Genomic DNA, 21217 nt, shown 5'->3' on the forward strand with positions numbered 1-21217 from the left:
TCGGCCGCCTCGGAGCTGGAGCGCGCGGGCGGAGCGCGGCCGGCCGGCCGGGAGGGGGCGCCGCCCGGGCTCCGCGGGGCCGGGCGCGGGGTCGCGCCGAGGGGAGGCCCGGGAGGCGGCCGGTCGGCGTCGCGGCTCTCTGTGCACAGCCTCGCCCCGGCCGGGAACTTGGCGGTCCGCGCGGACCCGGGCATCGTCCCCCGGCCGCCCGCCTCCCCCGCCCCTCCTCCTCGGCCGCGCCACTCCCCTCCCCCTGCCGGCGCCGCGGCTCGCGGTTACAAAGGAGGGAAAATGAGGCGGGCGGCGCGGCGCGAGGCCACCTCGGCTGCGGCGAGCGCCGCCGCCCCCGGTACCACGTAAGGCGCCCCCGCGCGCCCCGCTCGGCCAGGCCGCGAGCCGGGCCCGCCGCCCGCACCGCCCGAGCGCCGCGCGTCGCCCGCCTCCGGCCGCGAGGAGGCGGAGGAGCCCGAGCGGGAGCCGCGGAGGCGCCGCCTTCCCCGCGCCGCGCGCCCTCGCCGTTGTCTGCGCTCCGCTCTGGACCAGTTTGGGGAAGTTGTCCGGGCCCCGCGTCGCCCAGATGTGCGACCTCATTGAGCCGCAGCCGGCCGAGAAGATCGGCAAGATGAAGAAGTTGCGGAGAACTTTGTCGGAGAGTTTCAGCCGCATTGGTGAGTGTGACCAGCGGTCCCCCGCACCCGGCCCGGAAAGCTCGGCGCCCGCGCCCTCGGCCCCGCGCCCCCGCCGCGCTCGGGGCAGCTGCCGCCCGGCCCGAGCTGCGGACTCCGGGCGGAGGGAACCGCGGGGAGCATCAGGACCCACAGGAGAGTCACCCCTGTGCCCCAGGATCTGGGGTTCATGCGTGGACTATCTTATCTCAAGCCTTCAAATTTGGGTCCCTCCTCCTCGCTACTGGCGCTTTATCTTTCGCGCCCGCAGGGGACGAGCGAGGGGACACCCGACCCCCACCGCCCACAGGGCTGTAAAGGCCACTCAGGTCATTTGTTATTTTTAAAGCACCAGGCTTTAGTATTGGGTGAATTTAGCCTTGGAAATTGTTGGAACGTCGGTTTGTGCCCTGGTATTGTTTAATATATCCATCCTAAAGGAAGTGGGACAGATACCTTGGGACCTTTTGTTCTGTACTTCAGGTCCTAGAAAGAGAGATTTGGGTGTTCAGAACCGAGGTGTCCGAACCCTCCAGCTGCGAGCCCTACAGTTGTCTGGACGTTTATGAATACATCTCACGAACTTGTTCATTTAGTAGCGTGCGGGAGCTATTGTCTTTAAATCAGCCAACCCAAATGACTAACAAAAACCGATGGAGGATACTAAATTCATGTCAGGGGTTGACAACAGCATCGTGTGGAATGAGTTTGTTCAATTTTGAGTGTTGGCCATAGAAAATCCCTTTTAACCTGAAAGGTGTAGCTGCCCATACAACTGTCATAACTTTCATTTATACAGGTAACTTGAGCTCAGTCAGGGAGTCAATCCATCACTGTTCAAGAATACCTTCTAGTTCTTGATTCACATGTCCACATGATAATGAAGGTGCTAATGGAAATTAATCATAAACATGCTGCTGCTTTAAAGTATACCCCTGGAGTGTCAGTAATTGTTAACAGTATGTTTACATGCATTTATTGTCATATGTACAAACTTTCTTCAAGTGAGAGAGAGCATGGACCAAAATTTCAACAGTTTTTTTTTTTTTTTTTTTTTTTTTTTTTGGTCTCTTGTGTGTGATTAAAAATTTTGTGTTGGTATACAAATTCTTTCCTAGGGTTTCGTAAGTTATGTCATGAAGCCAACAGGTACTGCTGGTTTTAGTTATGACATTTGTTGGACATTCACAATGTCATTCTTCCATATTAGGTATGCTGTGGAGAATCCCTACCTTCAAATGAAGTATGAAGCCAAGAAGTGTGAGAGAGTAGGTGTGGAGTCCTGTGCATTATTAACAAGGATGTTTCAGGCTGGACCCAAACCATCACACAGGCGGGTTCTGGAGTCCATTAAGCCCTGTTATAAAGCACATTAACTGCATATTTACTAATGCTAATGACTCTGTTGGAGCCCCTCCAGTTTTGTGTTAAATAATTCATTACAGTTGAATTTCAGTAAGACACCAAGGACATTAATATAAAAATTCCATATATTTAAATAATTTCAAGGTTTTTGATGGACAATCAGTAAAAGTTGGGTTAAGTGTAGTGCTGGCAAATGGGGCATTGTAGTTCATTGGATTCTCTAGCTTACTGAGATTTAGCTAGGTGGGACTCCTTTTGAGTTCCACTTTCTTTACAAATGCCTTCTAGAATCTAGTGGCTTGTACACCATCTCTTATGAAACTCCCTTGGGATCAGTGCAGTACAGTGAACATAGCTGGTCATTTCTTGTCCTGAAGGAAGACCGTGATTCCGGAAGGGCTGATCTTACTGTAGAATACTGTGAAAGGAGACATTGGAGTTTTAAGTAGTTTTGTTGTTGTATGTGTACCAAGCCCAGGCTAGTTATTTGCATTACAGAAACACAAGCCTTTCTTACCTACTTATTTCTTCATAATCAGAAGTGAACTCATTTTGATGATTGAAGGATTTTTGGGGTGCAAGAGGCTGTTGAATTGAGTCTTCAGAATGGGTTCATGTATATGAGCTAGGAATGTGGTCCATGGTGCTGTCAGTCCTAGTTCAGTGATATTGGGTAGGTCCCTCAATTTTTATAAATCTCAGCTTTTCACATTCAACTAAGTTTTGGTGCATGTCTTCTGTGGTTTGCACAGTGAATACATGTTTGCACTGTGTTGTCATTATGGACTATCCTATCATCCCACTTGACCGACATTGCAGGTAGATAGCAAGAGAAGTGGGAAGAAGTTGTCACAGATTTACAGGGTAGCAACCTAAAAATGGGATGGATTTTAGAGTTAGGTGGTTCTTTGGACTGAATTTTCCTTGCTTACAGTGTGTCTTGGGCAACCAGTAATTCACTAAGTTGTCTGTTGTGAAGATTAAATCAGATAGAACTCTAAAATTATCTGATGCGCCATTTATCACATGGTGAAGGTCAGTCAGTGCTGGAGGCTGTTGTGGTTCCTTCCAGCTTTTCTGTTTCTCCCCTGTTGCCCTCTTTCCTTCATTGGTAGTTCTTGAGGAGATCAAAGAAAAACTGGTTTATTCCTGTTGAACAGTCCAACATTATATTGGATTCCTTTCCATTGATCAATCTAAGATGGATTTTTAGACACACACTTTGACTTTATTTTGCTTTTTTTAGTATGATTCAAAAGTATAGATTATTAATACAGTGAAATGTACAATGTCATTATTTAGCCATAAAAAACCACTAGTTACCTATAGAAAATGAATGTGTGAGAACATGTGATGGTCAAACAATGCTTGTCATTAAAAAAATCATCCCAAATACAAAAAGTAGGACTGTTTAATTTGTTCACACATCAGACATAATGTTAACTTTATTAATCATCTTCAAAATAGCTGGTCTGAAATTACTACAGTACAAAAGATCTAATAAAACACACCGACTTTCAAACCACAGTGCTGTAATTTACGACATCTGCCATGGAGTGACTATAATATAGCCATATTTCTTTTATAAGGTGGATGTAATTGAATTTTAAAGTCAGCCATCAATTTCTGCAGTGAATATTTATGGTTTCTTGCTAAATAGTGTCTGTGTGGTCATTTAGAAATTGTTGGAGTTTTCTCATGCCTTTTTTTCTTTTAACTTTTAGACTAGCAAAGACAAGTAGAAACTTAATTGTTAACTAGCTTAAGTGTATTAAAGCTCATTTCTTTCTTTGTGTCTTTTCTATTTTTGAATGGTAGTTTTGGACATAAGTGGATCTGTGTTATACCCAGTGTATAATTAAGGTCACCTTGACATTTCTTTATTTTCATTTGAATGCATTTCTTAACACATATCCTGATTCTCTCCTAGAGAAAGGAAGTTTATGCTTTGTGATATTTGAAATGAACCTATGCATACTATTTATTTAAAGGATGCTTTCTGTGAGAGAACCCAATTTAAAAAAGAGACTGTGATTATAATGTTTTGTGGGTTTGTTACTTTCCGCTGTAGATGTGTAATTCTAGAGTCCAGTTGTCATTTAATGAGTCCATTCTTTCAACAGAGATATGTAAAGTTAAAGATTCAGATACCAAATTAACTATTATACTATATTCTTTCCCAAAGCAGCCAAGAAGGTTTTCATTTGGGCTGGAAGTATAGCTCAGTGATAAGTTCTTGTCAGCATGCATAAGGCCATGAATTTCTACCCCTAGCATTGAGAAAAAGAAAGATCTTACTTCTATGTCATCTGTGTCTATGGTTCTTTTACAGGGGAAAGATGTATAGTTTTCATATGCCAAAAGTTTAGCAGATATTAGAATGTGAGGTGCTGCTTTTTGCCATTGAGGTTGGACTTATTAATTCAAGAAATTATTGTCATGTGTACTCCATGTGCTGGATATTGTTTAAGAACTCATATTTGGTGACCAGTGTGGCTGATACCTCACCTCAAGGATTTTAATGGTCATAAAGTGATGCATTCTGCCATGATGATCATTGAAAGTTGCCATTGGAGAATACGTGGCTTTGAGCTTGAGGTCATTGGAAGCATTTCTAGATGGAGTTGTGTCTGACTAAAGGCCCAAATGGAATATCTGATTATAATAAATGGCTTAATATGTCCCCCATTTTTTAAAGCCAGAATAGCAGTCTTCTTGTTGTTCTATGATATCTTTAAAGACAATTGTGGTCTTACATTTCCATAAATGATTAATGACAATCAGGGAATTTAATCAATAAAAAGTGTTTATATGTGTGGGTCTGAGTTTATTCATCAGTGACCTGATAAATATCTGACAAGGACACCTTTAATGTCTTTGTTGTCACTATTAACTGCTATTTAGGGCAAGGATTCTGTATTTAGAAGAAACCAGTTCAGATGTCTATCTATCAAGGAAAGATTTCAGTTAAGAAATGGGCTTTCTTAGTCTTCCCTGTGGTACTCAGGAATGAAGACTACTGTGTCATGGAGAGAATCTGTCTTCTATTCCTTGTATCCTAGTAAATGCACCTGCATTTTTCTTTTTAATTTTTCCTTTCTTGCTAAACTCAGATCCCACCTCTCTATCTGAGGTGGTAGAAAACTGTCAGAAGTTTGGAGGCAATTTAGGTGTTGTGGATGTTTCAGACATTCTTGTATGTGTGTGTGGGGGGGTGGGTATTTTCCTTCTCTTTTAGTTTAGCTTTTTTTTTGTTAATATTTTTTGTTCATTATTTATTTATTTATTTGAGAGCAACAGACACAGAGAGAAAGACAGATAGAGGGAGAGAGAGAGAATGGGCGCGCCAGGGCTTCCAGCCTCTGCAAACGAACTCCAGACGCGTGCGCCCCCTTGTGCATCTGGCTAACGTGGGACCTGGGGAACCGAGCCTCGAACTGGGGTCCATAGGCTTTACAGGCGAGCGCTTAACCGCTAAGCCATCTCTCCAGCCCCTCTTTTATTTCTCAACTTGATTTTCATTCTGTGCTTGCAGTTCCCAAAGGGATGTTATCAGCTGGAGTTTAGCGTTGCTTAAGAAAATATGGCTAAATTTGTACAACTTTTAGAATGTCTAAAGCAGAGAGAATGTTTAAAAGCTTGTGTTTTAAACCATAAACTTATTGTTGTAGCCATGTGCCTTGCATGGCAGTCATGAAGTATTGGGTCCATTCATCTTTGTAAAGTCAGCAAGTGGATGAGACTGTAACATTATTTGCTCATAGGCTATTTTGTGTTTGAAATCAATGAGATACTCACTTCTTATTCGTAAAAATTAGTTTTTCTGAAATGGAGCAACTTGTCTGTATTTAGAATTATGTCACTAAGATTTTGTAAAGGACTCACTAAGCAAGTATGTTAATTAAAAGATACAACATTGTTGACTGGGATTGAAAGAAAGTCTAGATTAAAAAATAAATTCTAATGAAAAATTAGCTAGTAGGAATCAGCTGGGATCTTAAGCATTTTTTTTTTTTTTTTGCCAAAATATGTTTAGATTTAATGTAAGCTAACTGTGTAGTGTGACATGTGTGAGCCATTGAATGCAGGGTTAGCTATCTGAGATTGGAAAAAAACTGTCTTTTAACATTCCATTCAAAGTAAATTGTTCTCTAAAGAGGAAAGCAGATCATTGACCTAGGCAAAAAGGGCAAGACTAAGCATTAAGAAGTGGCTTATCTCATCAATCAGCCTGTATCACTGTGACCTACCTCTGTGATTACATATTTCTTGATTTTTTTTTTCTTCTGGTTTTTCAAGGTAGGGTCTCACTCTGGCTCAGGTTAACCTGGAATTCACTATGTGGTCTCAGCATGGCCTCGAACTCACAGTACTCCTCCTACCTCTGCCTCCCAAGTGCTGGGATTAAAGACATGCGCCACCATGCCTGGCTTTGATTGTTTTTGAAAGACAACTTCGTGATCGAAAGCAGAGAGAATCACTTTTTCAGGATTACTAGAAAGCCAGGAGTGAAGGTCTATAATCCCAGCACATGAAGCAGGATTACAGATTGTTTGAAGCCAGCCTGGGCTAGAGTAAGACTCTCTCATATAAAAACAAAACTCAACACAAAAGATTGCTAGAGGGCTGGAGAGATGGCTTAGTGGTTAAGTGCTTGCCTGTGAGGCCTAAGGACCCTTGTTCGAGGCTCGTTTCCCCAGGACCCACTTTAGCCAGATGCACAAGGGGGCGCATGCATCTGGAGTTCGTTTGCAGTGGCTGGAAGCCCTAGAGCGTCCATTCTCAATCTCTCTCTCTCAGTCTCTTTGTTTCTTTCTCTCTGTCACTCTCAAATAAATAAATAAGTAAAATTAAAAAAAATCTCAAGGGCTGGAGAGATGGCTTAGCGGTTAAGCGCTTGCCTGTGAAGCCTAAGGACCCCGGTTCGAGGCTCGGTTCCCCAGGTCCCACGTTAGCCAGATGCACAAGGGGGCGCACGCGTCTGGAGTTCGTTTGCAGAGGCTGGAAGCCCTGGCGCGCCCATTCTCTCTCTCTCCCTCTATCTGTCTTTCTCTCTGTGTCTGTCACTCTCAAATAAATAAATTAAAAAAAAAATCTCAAAAAAAAGATTGCTAGAGTGTAGAAGCTTTTATATGATTTTTTTTTTTCCCATTCAGGTGCATTAATCTTCTTTCTCTCTCTCTTTCTTACTTTCTTCTTCTTTTTTTTTTTTTTTTGAGGTAGGGTCTCACTGTAGCTCAAGATGACCCGGAATTCATTATGTAGTCTCAGGCTGGCCTTGAACTCATGGTGATCCTCCTACCTCTGCCTCCCTAGTGTTGGGATTAAAGGTGTGTACCACCATGCCCAGCTCTTTAGATACATTGATCTTAATTACCAACATAATTTGCTTTCCCTTCCCTTTATTAGAAGGTAGCTTTTCAGGTTACAAATACCAATGTCATTCTGTCCAGGCTAGGACTAAGTAGTAAAAATTAGTAAACACCCAAAGTTTGATAAATTTTAAACATTTTCACAACTAGTAATCTCATATAAATAGCTATTTTTCATTGCTTTTACTATTAAACATTGTAAGTAATTATGGGGCTTAATGAACTAGATGTTTGCCAACTGTAAGTTTCATTCTTTTACTTCTCTTTGGAGCGATAAAATTCCAATTCCAAAGTTACATGTATTTAAAATAAATTTTAGGGCTGGAGAGATGGCTCAGTGATTAAAGACGCTTGCTTGGAAAGCCTGATGGCTTGGGTTTGATTCCCTAGTACTCATGCACAAAGTGGCATGTGCATCTGGTGTTTATTTGCAGTGGCAAGAGGCCCTGGCATGCCCATTTTCCATCTCCCTGTTGCTCTGTTCTCAAATAACTACATTAATAAAAAAAAGTTCGAAATATTTGTTAGTTCCTATAAGACATTTTGAATGTATTATTTTCTTTGAAAATATTTTATCATACATGTCTGGTCTTTTAGCACCATATTCAACCTTTCCATAGCATGTAGATGTTGTTTGCAGTACTATGCAGAATCAGTGTGATGACTAACCTAACAATGGTTTGGGAGGCCCATACAACACATAGAAAGATACATGCTGAAAAACCAGGCACTTACGGGATATTTCTGTAGGATGATTTGGTGCTTCCGTTAGGCTTCCATTCAAACATGTTCAGCTAAACAGGAGATAAGGGAATGACGCACATGCTTCTTTTCCCTCCTTGGGAGCATAGTTGCATTTGCATATTTATGAAAAGTGTTTCTCAGAGATGCATGCTGTGCAATTCCCTCTCTCATTTGCAGTTTTTGTACTTGTATCACAACATTGTTATTCAGGTTGGGGTACAATTTCACTTTCTGAAATGAAAACACCATACTGCTTTGTTTTTTTCCTGTTTTCTAGAACTTAGATACTTGATCTCGTTGGAGTGTCTCACAGTAACTCTTTCCTTTCTTTTCATTTTATAGCTTTGAAGAAAGATGATACCACCTTTGATGAGGTAGGCTAAACTTCTTTATCTAACCTTCAGTGTATTTAATTACTGCTAGGTAAAGTCGATAGGTGCCAACTTCTCACTTAGAAATGGGAAAAAAAGTCTTAAGAAACAAATAAGAAAGAACATTGGTTGCTTAATTATGTTATATTATTTTCAGATTTCAAATAGCCCTTTAGATGAATTATGTAATTGTCAGAAACATGTTTTTTCTTTTTTAAAATGAGTATGCAGATTAATGAACACACAGGTGCAGGCCTTTGTGTTCTTGCTGATGGTGGTGCCTGAGAAACCCACAGGGTGGGAGTGCTTGGGGTGAGTCCAGAGCTGTTGGTAAGTCCGACCCCAGGGCTCCCTTGCAGACCTCACCTGAATCAGGCTGTGATGTGGTGTTGATGTCACACATTGTCCACTAGTCTCCTGAAGGAAGAGCTGACTTTCCTGTTCCAGTTTTATCCTTTGTGTATCAGATGCATCTTTGTGCACTTGCCAGAAAGTAGCAAAACCATCTACGGAACTAAGGCAGAGGGTTTGTATGTAGGCAACAGCATTCAGAATGTGCTTTTTACTTTCTTGAGTTCCTGCTGCTAAGTGTTTTCAGGGTGTTCCAGAGTGAAGTGTTTTTGGTCTGTGTTATAAACTGGTTACTTCTGTAGGTGCAGTTTACATACTTACATGTGAACAGAGATGTATCTATGCCTTGTGCTTATGGCCTAATAAATACACGGATTACTTGGTTTTGGTTGATTTAATAGTTGCAAATTTTGTGAACTATGCTATCTGTCCTTCCTCTGCTGCAGTGAGGGAAGGGCAGGTGTGCTCCTGGAAAGTCCCCTAGGCCATGTGGAACTGCATGGTCCACTCTGGAAGAGCCTGCTCCAGGCTGGGTTTTCTGGATGGGGCCAGCATCAGCATCCGTTGTCTGTCATGGTCTGCTGCCTCATCTGCTGCACCTGTTCTGTTCCCTGGGCTGAGCTCTGCAAAGCTACCACTGGACTTCAGAGTGACTTCCCCTGCCAGCTTTGCTGGACCATCCTCCAACCCTCCATTCTTCCACACCCGAAACAAGAGAAGAGTTTTTTCCTTTCCCACCTGTAGTAGGTGATAATGGTGTTTCTTCCAAACCTGTATTTCTGGACTTTCCACTCTGTTGTTACTGAGATTTTTCAGGAGAATATCTTCTTTCTTCTAAGGCGAAATCAGCATGAGAATATTGGACACCTTTTCTCTTTTTATAAAGAAAGATCTCCTCTCTAATTATAGAGGTAACTGAAAAAGCACTGAATAAAGAAGGGAGGAAGAAATGCTCTTCTAAATCCTGTTACCCAGATATCACTGCTATTCAAAGTTCTTGCTCATTTCCCCATGCTTTATAACCATAGCCTATTGTTGTATTCTGTATTTTACTTTAAACTATGACCTAGTATTTCCCCACGGTTTTACAAACTCATATTAATCATTCTTAGAGGCTTTGTAAACCTTTTTTCTTTTTTAAACACCACTGTTGGATGTGAGTTAGTCTTCCTGTGGCTGTATGTACCTGTGTTTAAACAAACAAGCATCTGAACTGAGACTGGAGCCAATGAAGGATAAGAATATATAAAGATGCATCAAGCTGGTAACTACACCTCTAACCTTATTTTATTCTGAAACCTCTGGAGAGTCACAAGTCTGTTTTGACATTTGGAGCAAAATTATTTTCAACCTTTGCACAGCAAAATTCTCCCTTTACAGCACAGTGATTATTTAAATAATGTAAATCAGTAAAGCACAGAAAGCTAGGCCCAGAAGAATGATGTCATTCCACAGATGGAAAAATTAAGATACAGAGGGGCAGAGTGTTTTTCAGCCAATCAAGGAAATCTCAGGATGAAGACCTGGGAGATAGTAGCAGCACAGAGGTGCCTGGGGGCGGGGGGGGGGGGTAAACCCTCATGCACTCACCCTTAGATTGAGCAATTGACTTGCTCACTCTACACGTTTTGTAAAATAGATATCTTAATACTGTGTCCCTCTTAGTGCGCTTGAGAGAATTAAAAAGACCTAAGAAAAGAATTCACAGTAATAGCTCCCATTCAGTAAATGTCACAATTGGTATTGTCATCTTCATTGCTTTCTTCTCTTCTCCTCTTCTTCCTTTATTGTCTTCATCATCATGATGTTCTAACTGTAATACCCACCTTCCATAGTTAGAAGAGCTACAAAGAAGAAGAAAGTATTCAAGAAATTAAGAATTAGGGCTACAGTATAGAGTGGGCAGGAATACCCTGTACCCACTTCCTCACAGAGACTGCATGAAGCCTTCATGTCCCTACAGTTAATGCCATAACCCCACTGAGTATGGCCCACAGGGAACCAGAAGCCTGGGGAATACAGCTGAACAATCAGAATGAGAAACTCTGCCTCAACCCTTCTCAAAGTAGAAAAGTGAGAACTGACTTCTGAAAGTTGTCCTCTGATATTCACATGTGCATGCACTGTGGCACACTGGTGCCCACACTCTCACACACATGCACATGCATCACATATATACACATATACGCAAATAAGTAAATAGGAAGCAACTGAGTTCATCAAGGGTCATTTTCAGGTTATACTGTTATGTATGGTTTTCCACTATTCCTCTCTTGGAACTGAAATCCACTGTCCTTAGACTGTTGGAATTCAGATTGCAGTTTTGACACTTGAGGCCTGGGTCAGTGTCTTAGCTATGCAGCAAGGTGTGGCAGCCCTCTTCTTAATCACTGTTCATGGGCTGCAGGATCCTTACCCTGAGGAGTGACTCTTCTAGAAGGTACCTGGGATAGAGTATGGCTGCTGCTCCCTGACTCACATACCTTGAACAGACGAGAAAAATAAATATACATTTAGTTATTTACTTATTCTTTGGCTGAAATACTTTTCTGGTATTGAAAATAGTCTGGAATTGTATTCAGGAATTGGGTGCTAATGCTGGGTGCAAAGTAGGACATATATAGATGTGTGTCTTTTTTTGTACATGGTCAGTTTGAGATTAAACATTGAGGCTTTCAAACGTTTGCAAGGACAAAGGAATGATAGGACATGTGCCTGTAGCTCATCACAGTTGGAGAAAGGACGTTTTAAAAATGACAGTTTTCATACTTCATATTGTTTATTTCAGCCATGACTGAAAGGTAAGCCAGTTTATGTTCTGTGGGGTAAGTCTATACTTTTGGCTTGGATGTATTATTCAGTGATAAAGCTAACCTAAGAATTTTTGTTGTTTTGTTTTAGTTTTGGGCCTACCTTCCTCACTTCCCAATGTTTAGATCCTCAGGGTTTGGTCCAACACTTGGTTAGAGTGAAGAGGCTAAATAAGTAAACAATGGGGGAATAAATGGGCTACCTAGATGGTAAAAGAAAGTTGGTTTCTCATGACATCATTTTGTCTGGGCACAGTGTTATTGCTGACACTGTGATGATGCCTCTACCAAGTCGTGTCTGTGTCACTCCTGCAGAGATTTCTCAATATCCTTTTAGCAGTTTCTCACTGGTAACTGCCTTGCTGATATTCCCTCAGTTTCCACCTTGTTTTGCAAACCTACATTGTGAACCTACCTATGCCTTTAGGTAAATCACCAAATCCCTTTTTTATTTCAAAAAAAAAATTTTTTTTTAACTTTGAGAGAGAGAGAGAGAGAGAGAGAGAGAGAGGGAGAGACAGACAGACAGACACAGAGAGAGAGGCATGCCAGGGCCTCCAGCCACTGTAAATAAATTCCAGACATATGCCACCTTGTGCATCTGGCTTATGTGGGTACTGGAGAAACAAACCTCAGTCCTTAGGCTTTGCAGGTTAAGTGCCTTAACCACTAAGCAATTTCTCCAGCCTCCATTTGAAAAAATATTTTATTTATTTATTTGAGAGAGAATGGGCTCACCAGGACCTCCAGCTGCTGCAAACGAATTCCAAATGCATGCACCACCTTGTGCATCTGGCTTATGTGGACCCCAGGGAATCAAACCTGGGTCCGTTGGCTTTGCAGGCAAGTGCCTTAATCACTCCATCTCTCCAGACCCCAATTTTTTTTCTTTTTTCCTTTCAAGGTAGTGTTTCACTTTAGCCTTCATTTTTTGATTTAATGATTTATCTTAGAATAATAATGATACTCAGCATTTAAAAGGTGAAAAAATGTCTTCACTATCATAACATTACCACATACAGTATTTATCAGGCTTTAGAGACAAAAGCCACAGTAAATATACATATAAAAAGTCGGAAATCTCAAAAGCTACAGAAATTCATAAGTCATTATTGACTAAAGTGCAAGTTCAGTTGTATGGTTTTGTTTTATGCTTCTGTTAAAGAAAAGGGCTGAGGGCTGAGAAGATGGTTCAGGGGCTAATGGTGCTTGTTTGGAAAGCCTGCCAGCCTGGGTTTGATCCCCCAGTACCAACATGAAGTTATGTCTGGAGTTTATTTGCAGTTGCAAGAGGTTCTGGAACGCTCTTGCACTCTCTTTCTTGCAAATAGATAAATGAAAAATATTTTTTAAATAAGAAAGTTTACAAAAGAGAAAAGGAAGGAGAAGCAAAGCAGGATGGACTACTTAGCACAAGGGGAGTCTTCAATGGAATAGGGTTGGGGAGGAGGGACAGAAGATGATAACAGGATGGAATATGATGAAGTTACAAAATGTTTATGTACTGAAACACAAAATATTGATTCTCCTTGGCTTTGTCATGTGAAGTACAAACACTTTTGCAATTGAAACAAGCCTTTGAAGTATAAAGTGTTTGAATTGAGTATGAGGGTAAATCTAGATAATTAAGCATCTGTTTGTGTAGGTAAAACAGCCACATAATTTATGATTTTTCTAATTATGTCATGCTGTGGTCAGTTCTTCATGTTTGTGATGCAAAAGGAGCTGTTGGCCCTTATTTGGCATTTCCTCCTATTTTACTTTTTGAATCCCAAGGAAATATATACAAAACAAATAAAAATCTTAATTTTTTAATATGATTTATGATTGCTGAAAGTACATGGTATAGGCAAACTTACATATTAGGTTTAATATAATAATCTTGTTAGATGGGGCAAGGGTGTACCCATCTTAGCTTCTAGAGCGTGTGTCTCATGATTTTGTGTGATGATATAATAATCGAGATGATGAATACGGTGGTTTTGTGAGAAGAGACTGGGGTACTCACAGGCAAAGGTGATTTGGGCATATTCATAGACATTATTTTCTCTTCATTATGCTTCTACCTCTGTAATGAAGTGTGTCAGTGACTACACAGATGATTTGCACATTGTATGTAGCAGTCCAGCCTGAGTTTCCTGACTTCCTTATGCACACTCAGTTCTGGGAGAACTGGGTCATTCACTGAACTGTAAGAAACCTGAAATATTGCATTTTAGTTAGAATCCTTTCTTTTGATTCTTTCATTCCTGTATTTCTCCCTGTGTCTTTGCTAGCTTCCATACTATGAGGTCCCTGTCTGCTCTATCCTACTCTCCCAACCCAGTGTGCTTGCTTACCATTCAGTCAGGGCAGAGCACTCTCTCTTGCCAGTACCCTCAATGGCTTACCCCTTGGTACATCATCTGTCATTCACTCTGCCAGCTCTGGATTTTGACCTGTCATCTTTTCCTTTCCTAGTTTGTAATAGCTGCTAGGAACTGCCTGATAAAATTACTCTGTAAATAGGTTTATCATTTCCAGCCTTAGCTGGAACCTCAGGCCACTTGGATAGCCAGTATTTGAATGAATTGCGGTGTCCTGCTGAACCCTTCCCGCCTTTTGCAGACATGCCTGTACTCCGCCTCTTTCGTAGATAATGTTCCCTCTGTTTTCATTTTCTAGACCATCTGAACAAAGCACTGCAAACTTGCTGGCTTCAATGACAGAAGTTTTTATTGCTATACAGTTCTGAAGACTACAAGTCTGAAGTCAGAGTGTAGGCAAAATTATTTTTTTCTTGGTCTGTGAGGGAAGGATCTGCTCCAGTCTTCCCCTTGCCTTGCAGATGTCTGCCTTCTTCCTGTTTCTGTGGCTTCTTGCCTCAATGTTTATCTGTTTATGCATATTTCATTTATTATTTGGGGTGTGTGTGGTATGTATGTATGAGAGAGAGAGAGAGAGAGAGAGAGAGAGAGAGAGAGAGAGAGAGAGAGAGAGAGGGAGGGAGGGAGCGAGGGAGTGAGAGAGAGAGGGAGAAGAGAGGAAGAAAGTGAAAGAAAAAGAAAAAATAAACAAACAAAGGACAACTTTTGGATCATCTTTGCCTTTTGCCTCAGTTTTGAGGCCAAATCTCTCATTAGCCACCACTCGGGAGCTCCTGGGAGTTCTTCATGTGTCTGCCTCCCTTTTTGCCATAGGCACGCTGGGATTACAGAAGCCCGCCACAGCTTCCAGCTTTTATGGTGGGGTCTTGAACTTAGGTTCAGCATTGTATAGCAAACACTTTTATCCACTGAACCATCACCCCAGCCCAGATTTTGTTTATTTATTTACACAGGCACTTGCTATATAGAACAGGTTGTCTCAGATTCAAGATTCTTTTCTACCTTTGTCTCATAGGTGCTGGGATTAAATTTCTTTACTTTATTAGGATGCTTGTCAGATTGTATTAAGTATTCACCCCATTTCAGTATGTCCTCATCTTTATTTAACTCTTACATTAACAAAACCCTTTTCCATGTGAGAGCATTTGTAAATATTTATGTGCATGTGTGTGTGCATGCTCACATGCATGCCAGGACCTCTTACCACTGCAAATGAATTCTAGTCACTTGTGCCATTATTTTGCATTTTGTTTACATGGTTGTTTGGGCATTGAACCCAAGCCAATAGGCTTTGCAAGCGTCTTTACCCACTGAGCCATGTTCCCAGCCTTCCAAGATCACTTTTAAAAAGTTTTATTTTAGCTGGGCGTGGTGGCACACTCCTTTAAGCCCAGCACTCAGGAGGCAGAGGTAGGAGGATCACCATGAGTTCAAGGCCACCCTGAGACTACATAGTGAATTCCAGGTTAGCCTGAGCTAGAGTAAGACCCTACCTCGAAAAACCAAAAAAAAACAACAACTATGTTTTTGTTTTTTCGAGGTAGGGTCTCACTGTAGCCCTGGCTGACCTGGGACTCACTCTGTAGCTCCAGGCTGACCTCAAATGCACTGTGATCTTCCCTTAGCCTCCAGAGTGCTATGACTAAAGGTATGTGCCACCATGCCCAGCTAAAAATTAATTTTTACTAGCATATAAAAAATAAGTTTCCGGGCTGGAGAGATGGCTTAGCAGCTTGGGCATTTGCCTGCAAAGCCAAAGGATCCTGGTTCGATTCCCCATAACCCATGTAAGCCAGATGCACAAGGGGGTGCATACATCTGGAGTTCATTTGCCAGTGGCAGGAGGCCCTGATGCACCCATTCTCTCCCTCTCTCTTTCTCTCCCTCTTTCAGTCTCTCAAATAAATAAGTAAAATATATTAAAAAATTAAGTTTCAGTGTGGTGTTTTTCAAATTTTTTGTTGTTGTTCCTTTCCCTCTTCTCCCTCTCACTTTGGGGCTTCCCCCAAGCTTAGCCTCTTATCTGTTTTTATATTACATGTTTTCTTTTGTCCTTTCCCCCCTTTTCATCACCTCTTGTTTCCTTCTCATGGTCTCAAATCATAGCCCATACTCATTTTCACATCTCCTTATTTACATACATGCAAACACTAAAAAGTCTATGTATGAGAAAGAACATGTGATTGAAAAAAAAGATTTTAATTTTTTACTTTTAAAATTTTACTTTTTTTTGGTTTTTAGAGGTAGTATCTCCCTCCACTCAAGCCCCAGGCTGACCTAGAATTTACTATGCTGGGCTGGAGAGATGGCTTAGCAGTTACATGCTTGCCTGTGAAGCCTAAGGACTCCAGTTTGAGGCTCAATTCCCCAGGACCCACGTTAGCCAGATGTACAAGGGGGTGCATGCATCTGGAGTTCGTTTGCATTGGCTGGAAGCCCTGGCATGCCCATTCTCTCTTTCTCGCTCTCTCTGCCTCTTTCTTTCTGTCTGTTGCTCTCAAATAAATAAAATAAACCAAAAAAATTAAAAAAAAAATTTGCTATGTATTTTTATTTACTATGTATTTTTGGGCTGGCCTCAAACTCACAACAATCCTCCTGCCTCTGGCTCCCAAGTGCTGGGCTTCAAGTTGTGTGCCACCATGCCCAGCCATTGTTTTTTAACTTTTTATTAGAGAGAGAGAATTGGCATGTCAGGGCCTGCAGCCACTGCAACTAAATTCCAGATGTGTGCGTTACCTTGTGTTCATGCACAACCTTTCCTGTGTGTCACCTTGTGTGTCTGGCTTACATGGGATTTGGGGAGTCGACCATGGGTCCTTAGGCTTCACAGGCAAGTGCCTTTACCACTAACCCATCTCTCCAGCCCTAATATTTTATTTTAATGTATTTATTTGAGAGAGAAAGAAGGAGGGAGAGAGACAGAGAGCGAGAGCATGTGTGCACCAGGGCCTCCAGCTGCTGCAAACAAACTCAAGATACATATGCCACCTTGTACATCTGGTGTAAGTGGGATCCTGCGGGGTTGAACCTGGGTCCTTTGGTTTTGCAACCATTGTATCCCAGAACATGTGATTTTTGTCTTTCTGGTTTTGGGTACTTTAGTATATATGATTCTTTCCAGGTTCATCAATTTCCTTGCAAATTTTATAACTTCATTTTCTCTTCTTTCTTTCTTTCTTTCTTTCTTTCTTTCTTTCTTCTTTCTTTCTTTCTTTCTTTCTTCTTTTTTTTTGAGGTAGGGTCTCACTCTAGCCAAGGCTGACTTGGAATTCACTTTCTATTCTCAGGGTGGCCTCAAACTCACGGCGATCCTCCTACCACTGCCTCCTGAGTGCTGAGTTCTAGGATTAAAGGTGTGCACCACCATGCCTAGTAAACTTCATTTTTCTTTACAGCTGAGTAAAACTCCATTGTGTTGGAGATACTGGAGGTTAAGACATGGATTCATTGAATGTGTGGACACAGTTCAAGCTTTCACTGTTCCTCTTAGGATGCTCAGTCCTATTAGGTGTCAGTCCCCTGTGCATGCATGCACCTTCCTTTGCACCATTTTCCTCCCTTTTGCCTGGTTTCAGAGGACAGTGTGTTTTTCTCCTATTTCAGGCCTGTTTTTTTCTTCCTTCTCCCTCAACCTCACTTGTTTTATTCCAGAAGCTCACTTAATTGATGCCTGTCTATATTTTCTCTCTTCCGTTTTGTAGGACTTTTACTATAGGCTGGCTGTGACCACGCTTCTGCTGCCATCTCTTCCCACATAACTGCAGCCTCTGTCTCCCAAGATCATTTTTTTCCCTATTCTTATTGGGCATTTTATCTGCCCCTTGCTTTTGGCTACCTTCACTCCTAACAGTGTGGCTGACTCAGTTTTCTATCACAGACTCTACCCTGAGATGTCCAGTTGCCCACTTAGATGCATGTCCTAGTCACTGTTGTCTCAGGACAAACAAAACATTAGTAATTGATGTTTTCTCCAAATTTAAAACTTCCCACTTCCTTATGATGAGAAATGGCTCTTCCAACCATGTGATTTTCTAAGGCAGAAACCTGCCCCTGTCCTAAACTCTTCAAACCCCTCATGGAGACACTGGCTTGGATTTTCTTCCGTGCTGCTCCCAACACTCATGTGTACACGCAGCCTTGCCATCTCCTGCCTAGCCTTAGTCTTCTGTCTTTGCCAATGGCTGCTTCTCTCCCATTCCAATTGGATGAAGTACCAACTGTGTTCTCATGCTTGAGACTTTTAAGGACCCTGTTAACCTCAAATTCAAGTGTAGTCTCTTGTTTTGGCTTTTATAGCTTTGCTGATTTTCTTCATGCCTGCCTCACCAGTCCTATCAGTGTTCCCTTTTGTGCCTCATGTTATTATAGCTACTGCCATGTGTGTTCAGGGCTTTTTCACTTCTACCTGCCCTGTCTCAACAAGCTGCTGGTCACTGCTGTACCTCACTCCTCCACTCCAGCCTGCCTTAAGCATCGTTTTGCCATGAGCCTCCCTATTTAATGATTGATGCATCAAGTACTTGCTGTTGATTGTTTTGTGTCAGCTCCAATATGCCATCCACCTGATTCTTGATTTAGTCAGACTCATGGAAGTCCCTGATGGGTTTTTCATAAGGCTGGCCATGGTGCTCATGGAGTTTTAATTCAGCCTTACTTTGTCTTACAGAAGCCCTTACACTGTCTTGTATATTTTTTCATGTTCACTGTGGTCATGTTACATACCCTAGATGCCATGAGCTACAGAAATTTACAGACTGGTTTTGATTATGGCAAGCATCCAGTAACTCATTATATTTTAGGTTCAGTGTTTTGGATGATTTGAAGAAGAACCTCAGTTCCTCTTATTTCTCTTTACTTTAAATTTTTGTATGCCTAAGATTCTGTGCATTTTGGTCTTTTCGTTCTATAAATGTTTGATCAAAGTTGCCATCTCCCTTATTATGGTAGTATAATTACCATCATTATGTCTAGTCCCAGACAGTGGCTGGAATGTCTAGGTAGTGCTGTATAAAGAGTCAGCGAGGAAGTACATGTCACAAAAAAACACATGACATTTGGGAGAATTAGTCACCTTCTATTCCTCATTCTGAGAAGGCAGGAGTGTTCTCAGAAACTGAAAGTAGAAGTGGCGTCCTCTTTGTGCTGCGAGCACCGAGCACCGGCATCACGACAGCAGGCTCCTCAGGCTGTGGGAAGTCTCTCCTGTGAGAGGTGAGGCCCCTCCTGGGCTTGCCTTGATTTCTGTAGGTGAAATCAATTGTAGAAAGCTGACCTTTGATATAGGAGATGTTTCTATACAGCCTAAGCACTTATGATTTTTGTCTACACCTGCGGTTTGAGTAACTAATTTATTAATCCTTGGTTGTGGCTGAGATGGTCTGTTACTAGCAACCATAAAGATAACTGATAACAGCTGATTGAAGGAGGGGCATTTTCTAAGGACTAGAATCTGGTCTATAATTAATTTTAATTTATAGACCAAACAAATGTGTCTTTTCTTATTTTGAGTTTTACATAATTTACAAATAGTGTAAATATAAACTATTTGAACCAGAAGGTCCTTTCAATTTTGCAAACTTGAGTGCTGTTAAGTTTATTGAAGTAGTTTTACCTTTTAATGACAATACTTGGAACAATCCTCATTTTTCTGAATCTGTTTTATTTTCTGAATTTATTTTATTCTTAACACACAAAATTGCTTCTGGTTATTTTAATTATTTGGGTTTAAATTTTTATTTTTTCTTTACAGTGTTTAGTTTTATTATTTTTTAAAATTGAACATCTTTTTTTTTTTTTAAGTACACGAACCTGGGGATTTTCTTTATTTTTTTTAGTGACATGAAACTATAGTAGTAGTATTTATTAGAAGGATTTTTTTGAAGATCTATTTATTTATTTATTTATTAGAGACACAGAGAGAGAGAGAGAGAGAGAGAGAGAGAGCGAGAGAGCGAGAGCGCACGCACACGAACGAGCGAGCTAGGGCCTCTAGCCCTTGCAAACGAACTCCAGATGTATGTGCCACCATGTGCATCTGGCTTACATGGGACCTGGAGAATCGAATTTGGGTCCTTAGACTTCGCAGGCATGTGCCTTAACCAGTAAGCCATCTTACTAGCTCCTATTATAAGGATTTTTTAAAAAAATATTTATTTATTTATTTGAGAGAAAGAGGGAGAGAGATGGGGGGAGAGAGAGAGAGGGAGAGAGGCAGAGAGAGAGAGTGGGAGAGAGAGAGAGAGAATGGGCACACCAGGGCCTCAAGCCACTGCGAATGAACTCCAGACATATGCACCATCTGTGCATCTGACTTTGTGGGTCCTGGGGAATAGAACCTGGGTCCTTTGGCTTTGCAGGCAAGTGCCTTAGCCACTAAAAACCATTTCTCCAGACCATTAGAAGGAAATTTTTAAGTAAGGAGATTGAGAATTTCCTTTATATGTTTTTTGAAATTACTCCATATTATTTTTATATATGTGTGGTATGTGTATGTATTCCATATATATGGAATGTGTTAAAAATCTTTTTCTGATTCTAAGTCCAGATAGTTAAAATGGAAAATAAAAGTTTCAACATATAATTATATTCCCAGAAAAGTATATGCTTGACTGCTTAATGATAAAAATACCCATCCTTCCCCCTCTCCTTCCTTCCCTTCCTCTCTTTCTTCCTTTCCCTCTTTATGTTTTTCTTTCATTGTCTTTCCCTCCCTCTTTCCTTCCTTCCTCCTTTCTTTTCCCTTCCCTTCCCTTCCTCTTCCTTCCTTCCTTTCTTTCTTTCTTTCTTTCTTTTTTTTTTTAATTTTTTTGAGGTATAGTCTCATTCTAACCCATTCTGCCCTGGAATTCACTGTGTAGTCTCAGGGTGGCCTTGAATTCTTAGCAATCCTGGTACCTCTGCCTCCCAAGTGCTGGGATTAAAGGCGTGCACCACCATGCCCAGCTCTTTCTTTCTTTTTTACAAAAATATTTTTATTTATTTACTTGAAAGCAGAGAGAGAATGGGAGGGAGAAAGAGAAAAAGAGAAAGAGTGGTGTGCCAGGGCCTCACTGCCAATAAACTCCAGATGCATGCATCAGTTTGTGCATTTGGCTTTACGTGGGTACTGGGGGAAAGCAAACATAGACAAGCAAGAGCTTTTAACCACTGAGCCAGCCTGCCAGCCTGCCT

General features: G+C 41.4%; 1 protein-coding gene across 1 annotated transcript in view; it reads left to right on the plus strand.

Annotated features, from left to right (window-relative positions):
* The first annotated feature begins 512 nt into the window (after nt 1-512).
* Nucleotides 513-21217, plus strand: part of Cdk14 (cyclin dependent kinase 14) — a 707419-nt gene continuing 686714 nt past the window's right edge. Inside the window, exons 1-2 of the mRNA XM_045161059.1 lie at nt 513-668; nt 8489-8520. Of these exons, the coding sequence (XP_045016994.1) occupies nt 578-668; nt 8489-8520 (123 nt within the window). The 5' untranslated portion in view covers nt 513-577. The remainder of the gene's footprint in view (nt 669-8488; nt 8521-21217) is intronic.

The sequence above is a fragment of the Jaculus jaculus genome, chromosome 10 (genome assembly GCF_020740685.1).
Source record: "Jaculus jaculus isolate mJacJac1 chromosome 10, mJacJac1.mat.Y.cur, whole genome shotgun sequence".
Classification (NCBI taxonomy): domain Eukaryota; kingdom Metazoa; phylum Chordata; class Mammalia; order Rodentia; family Dipodidae; genus Jaculus; species Jaculus jaculus.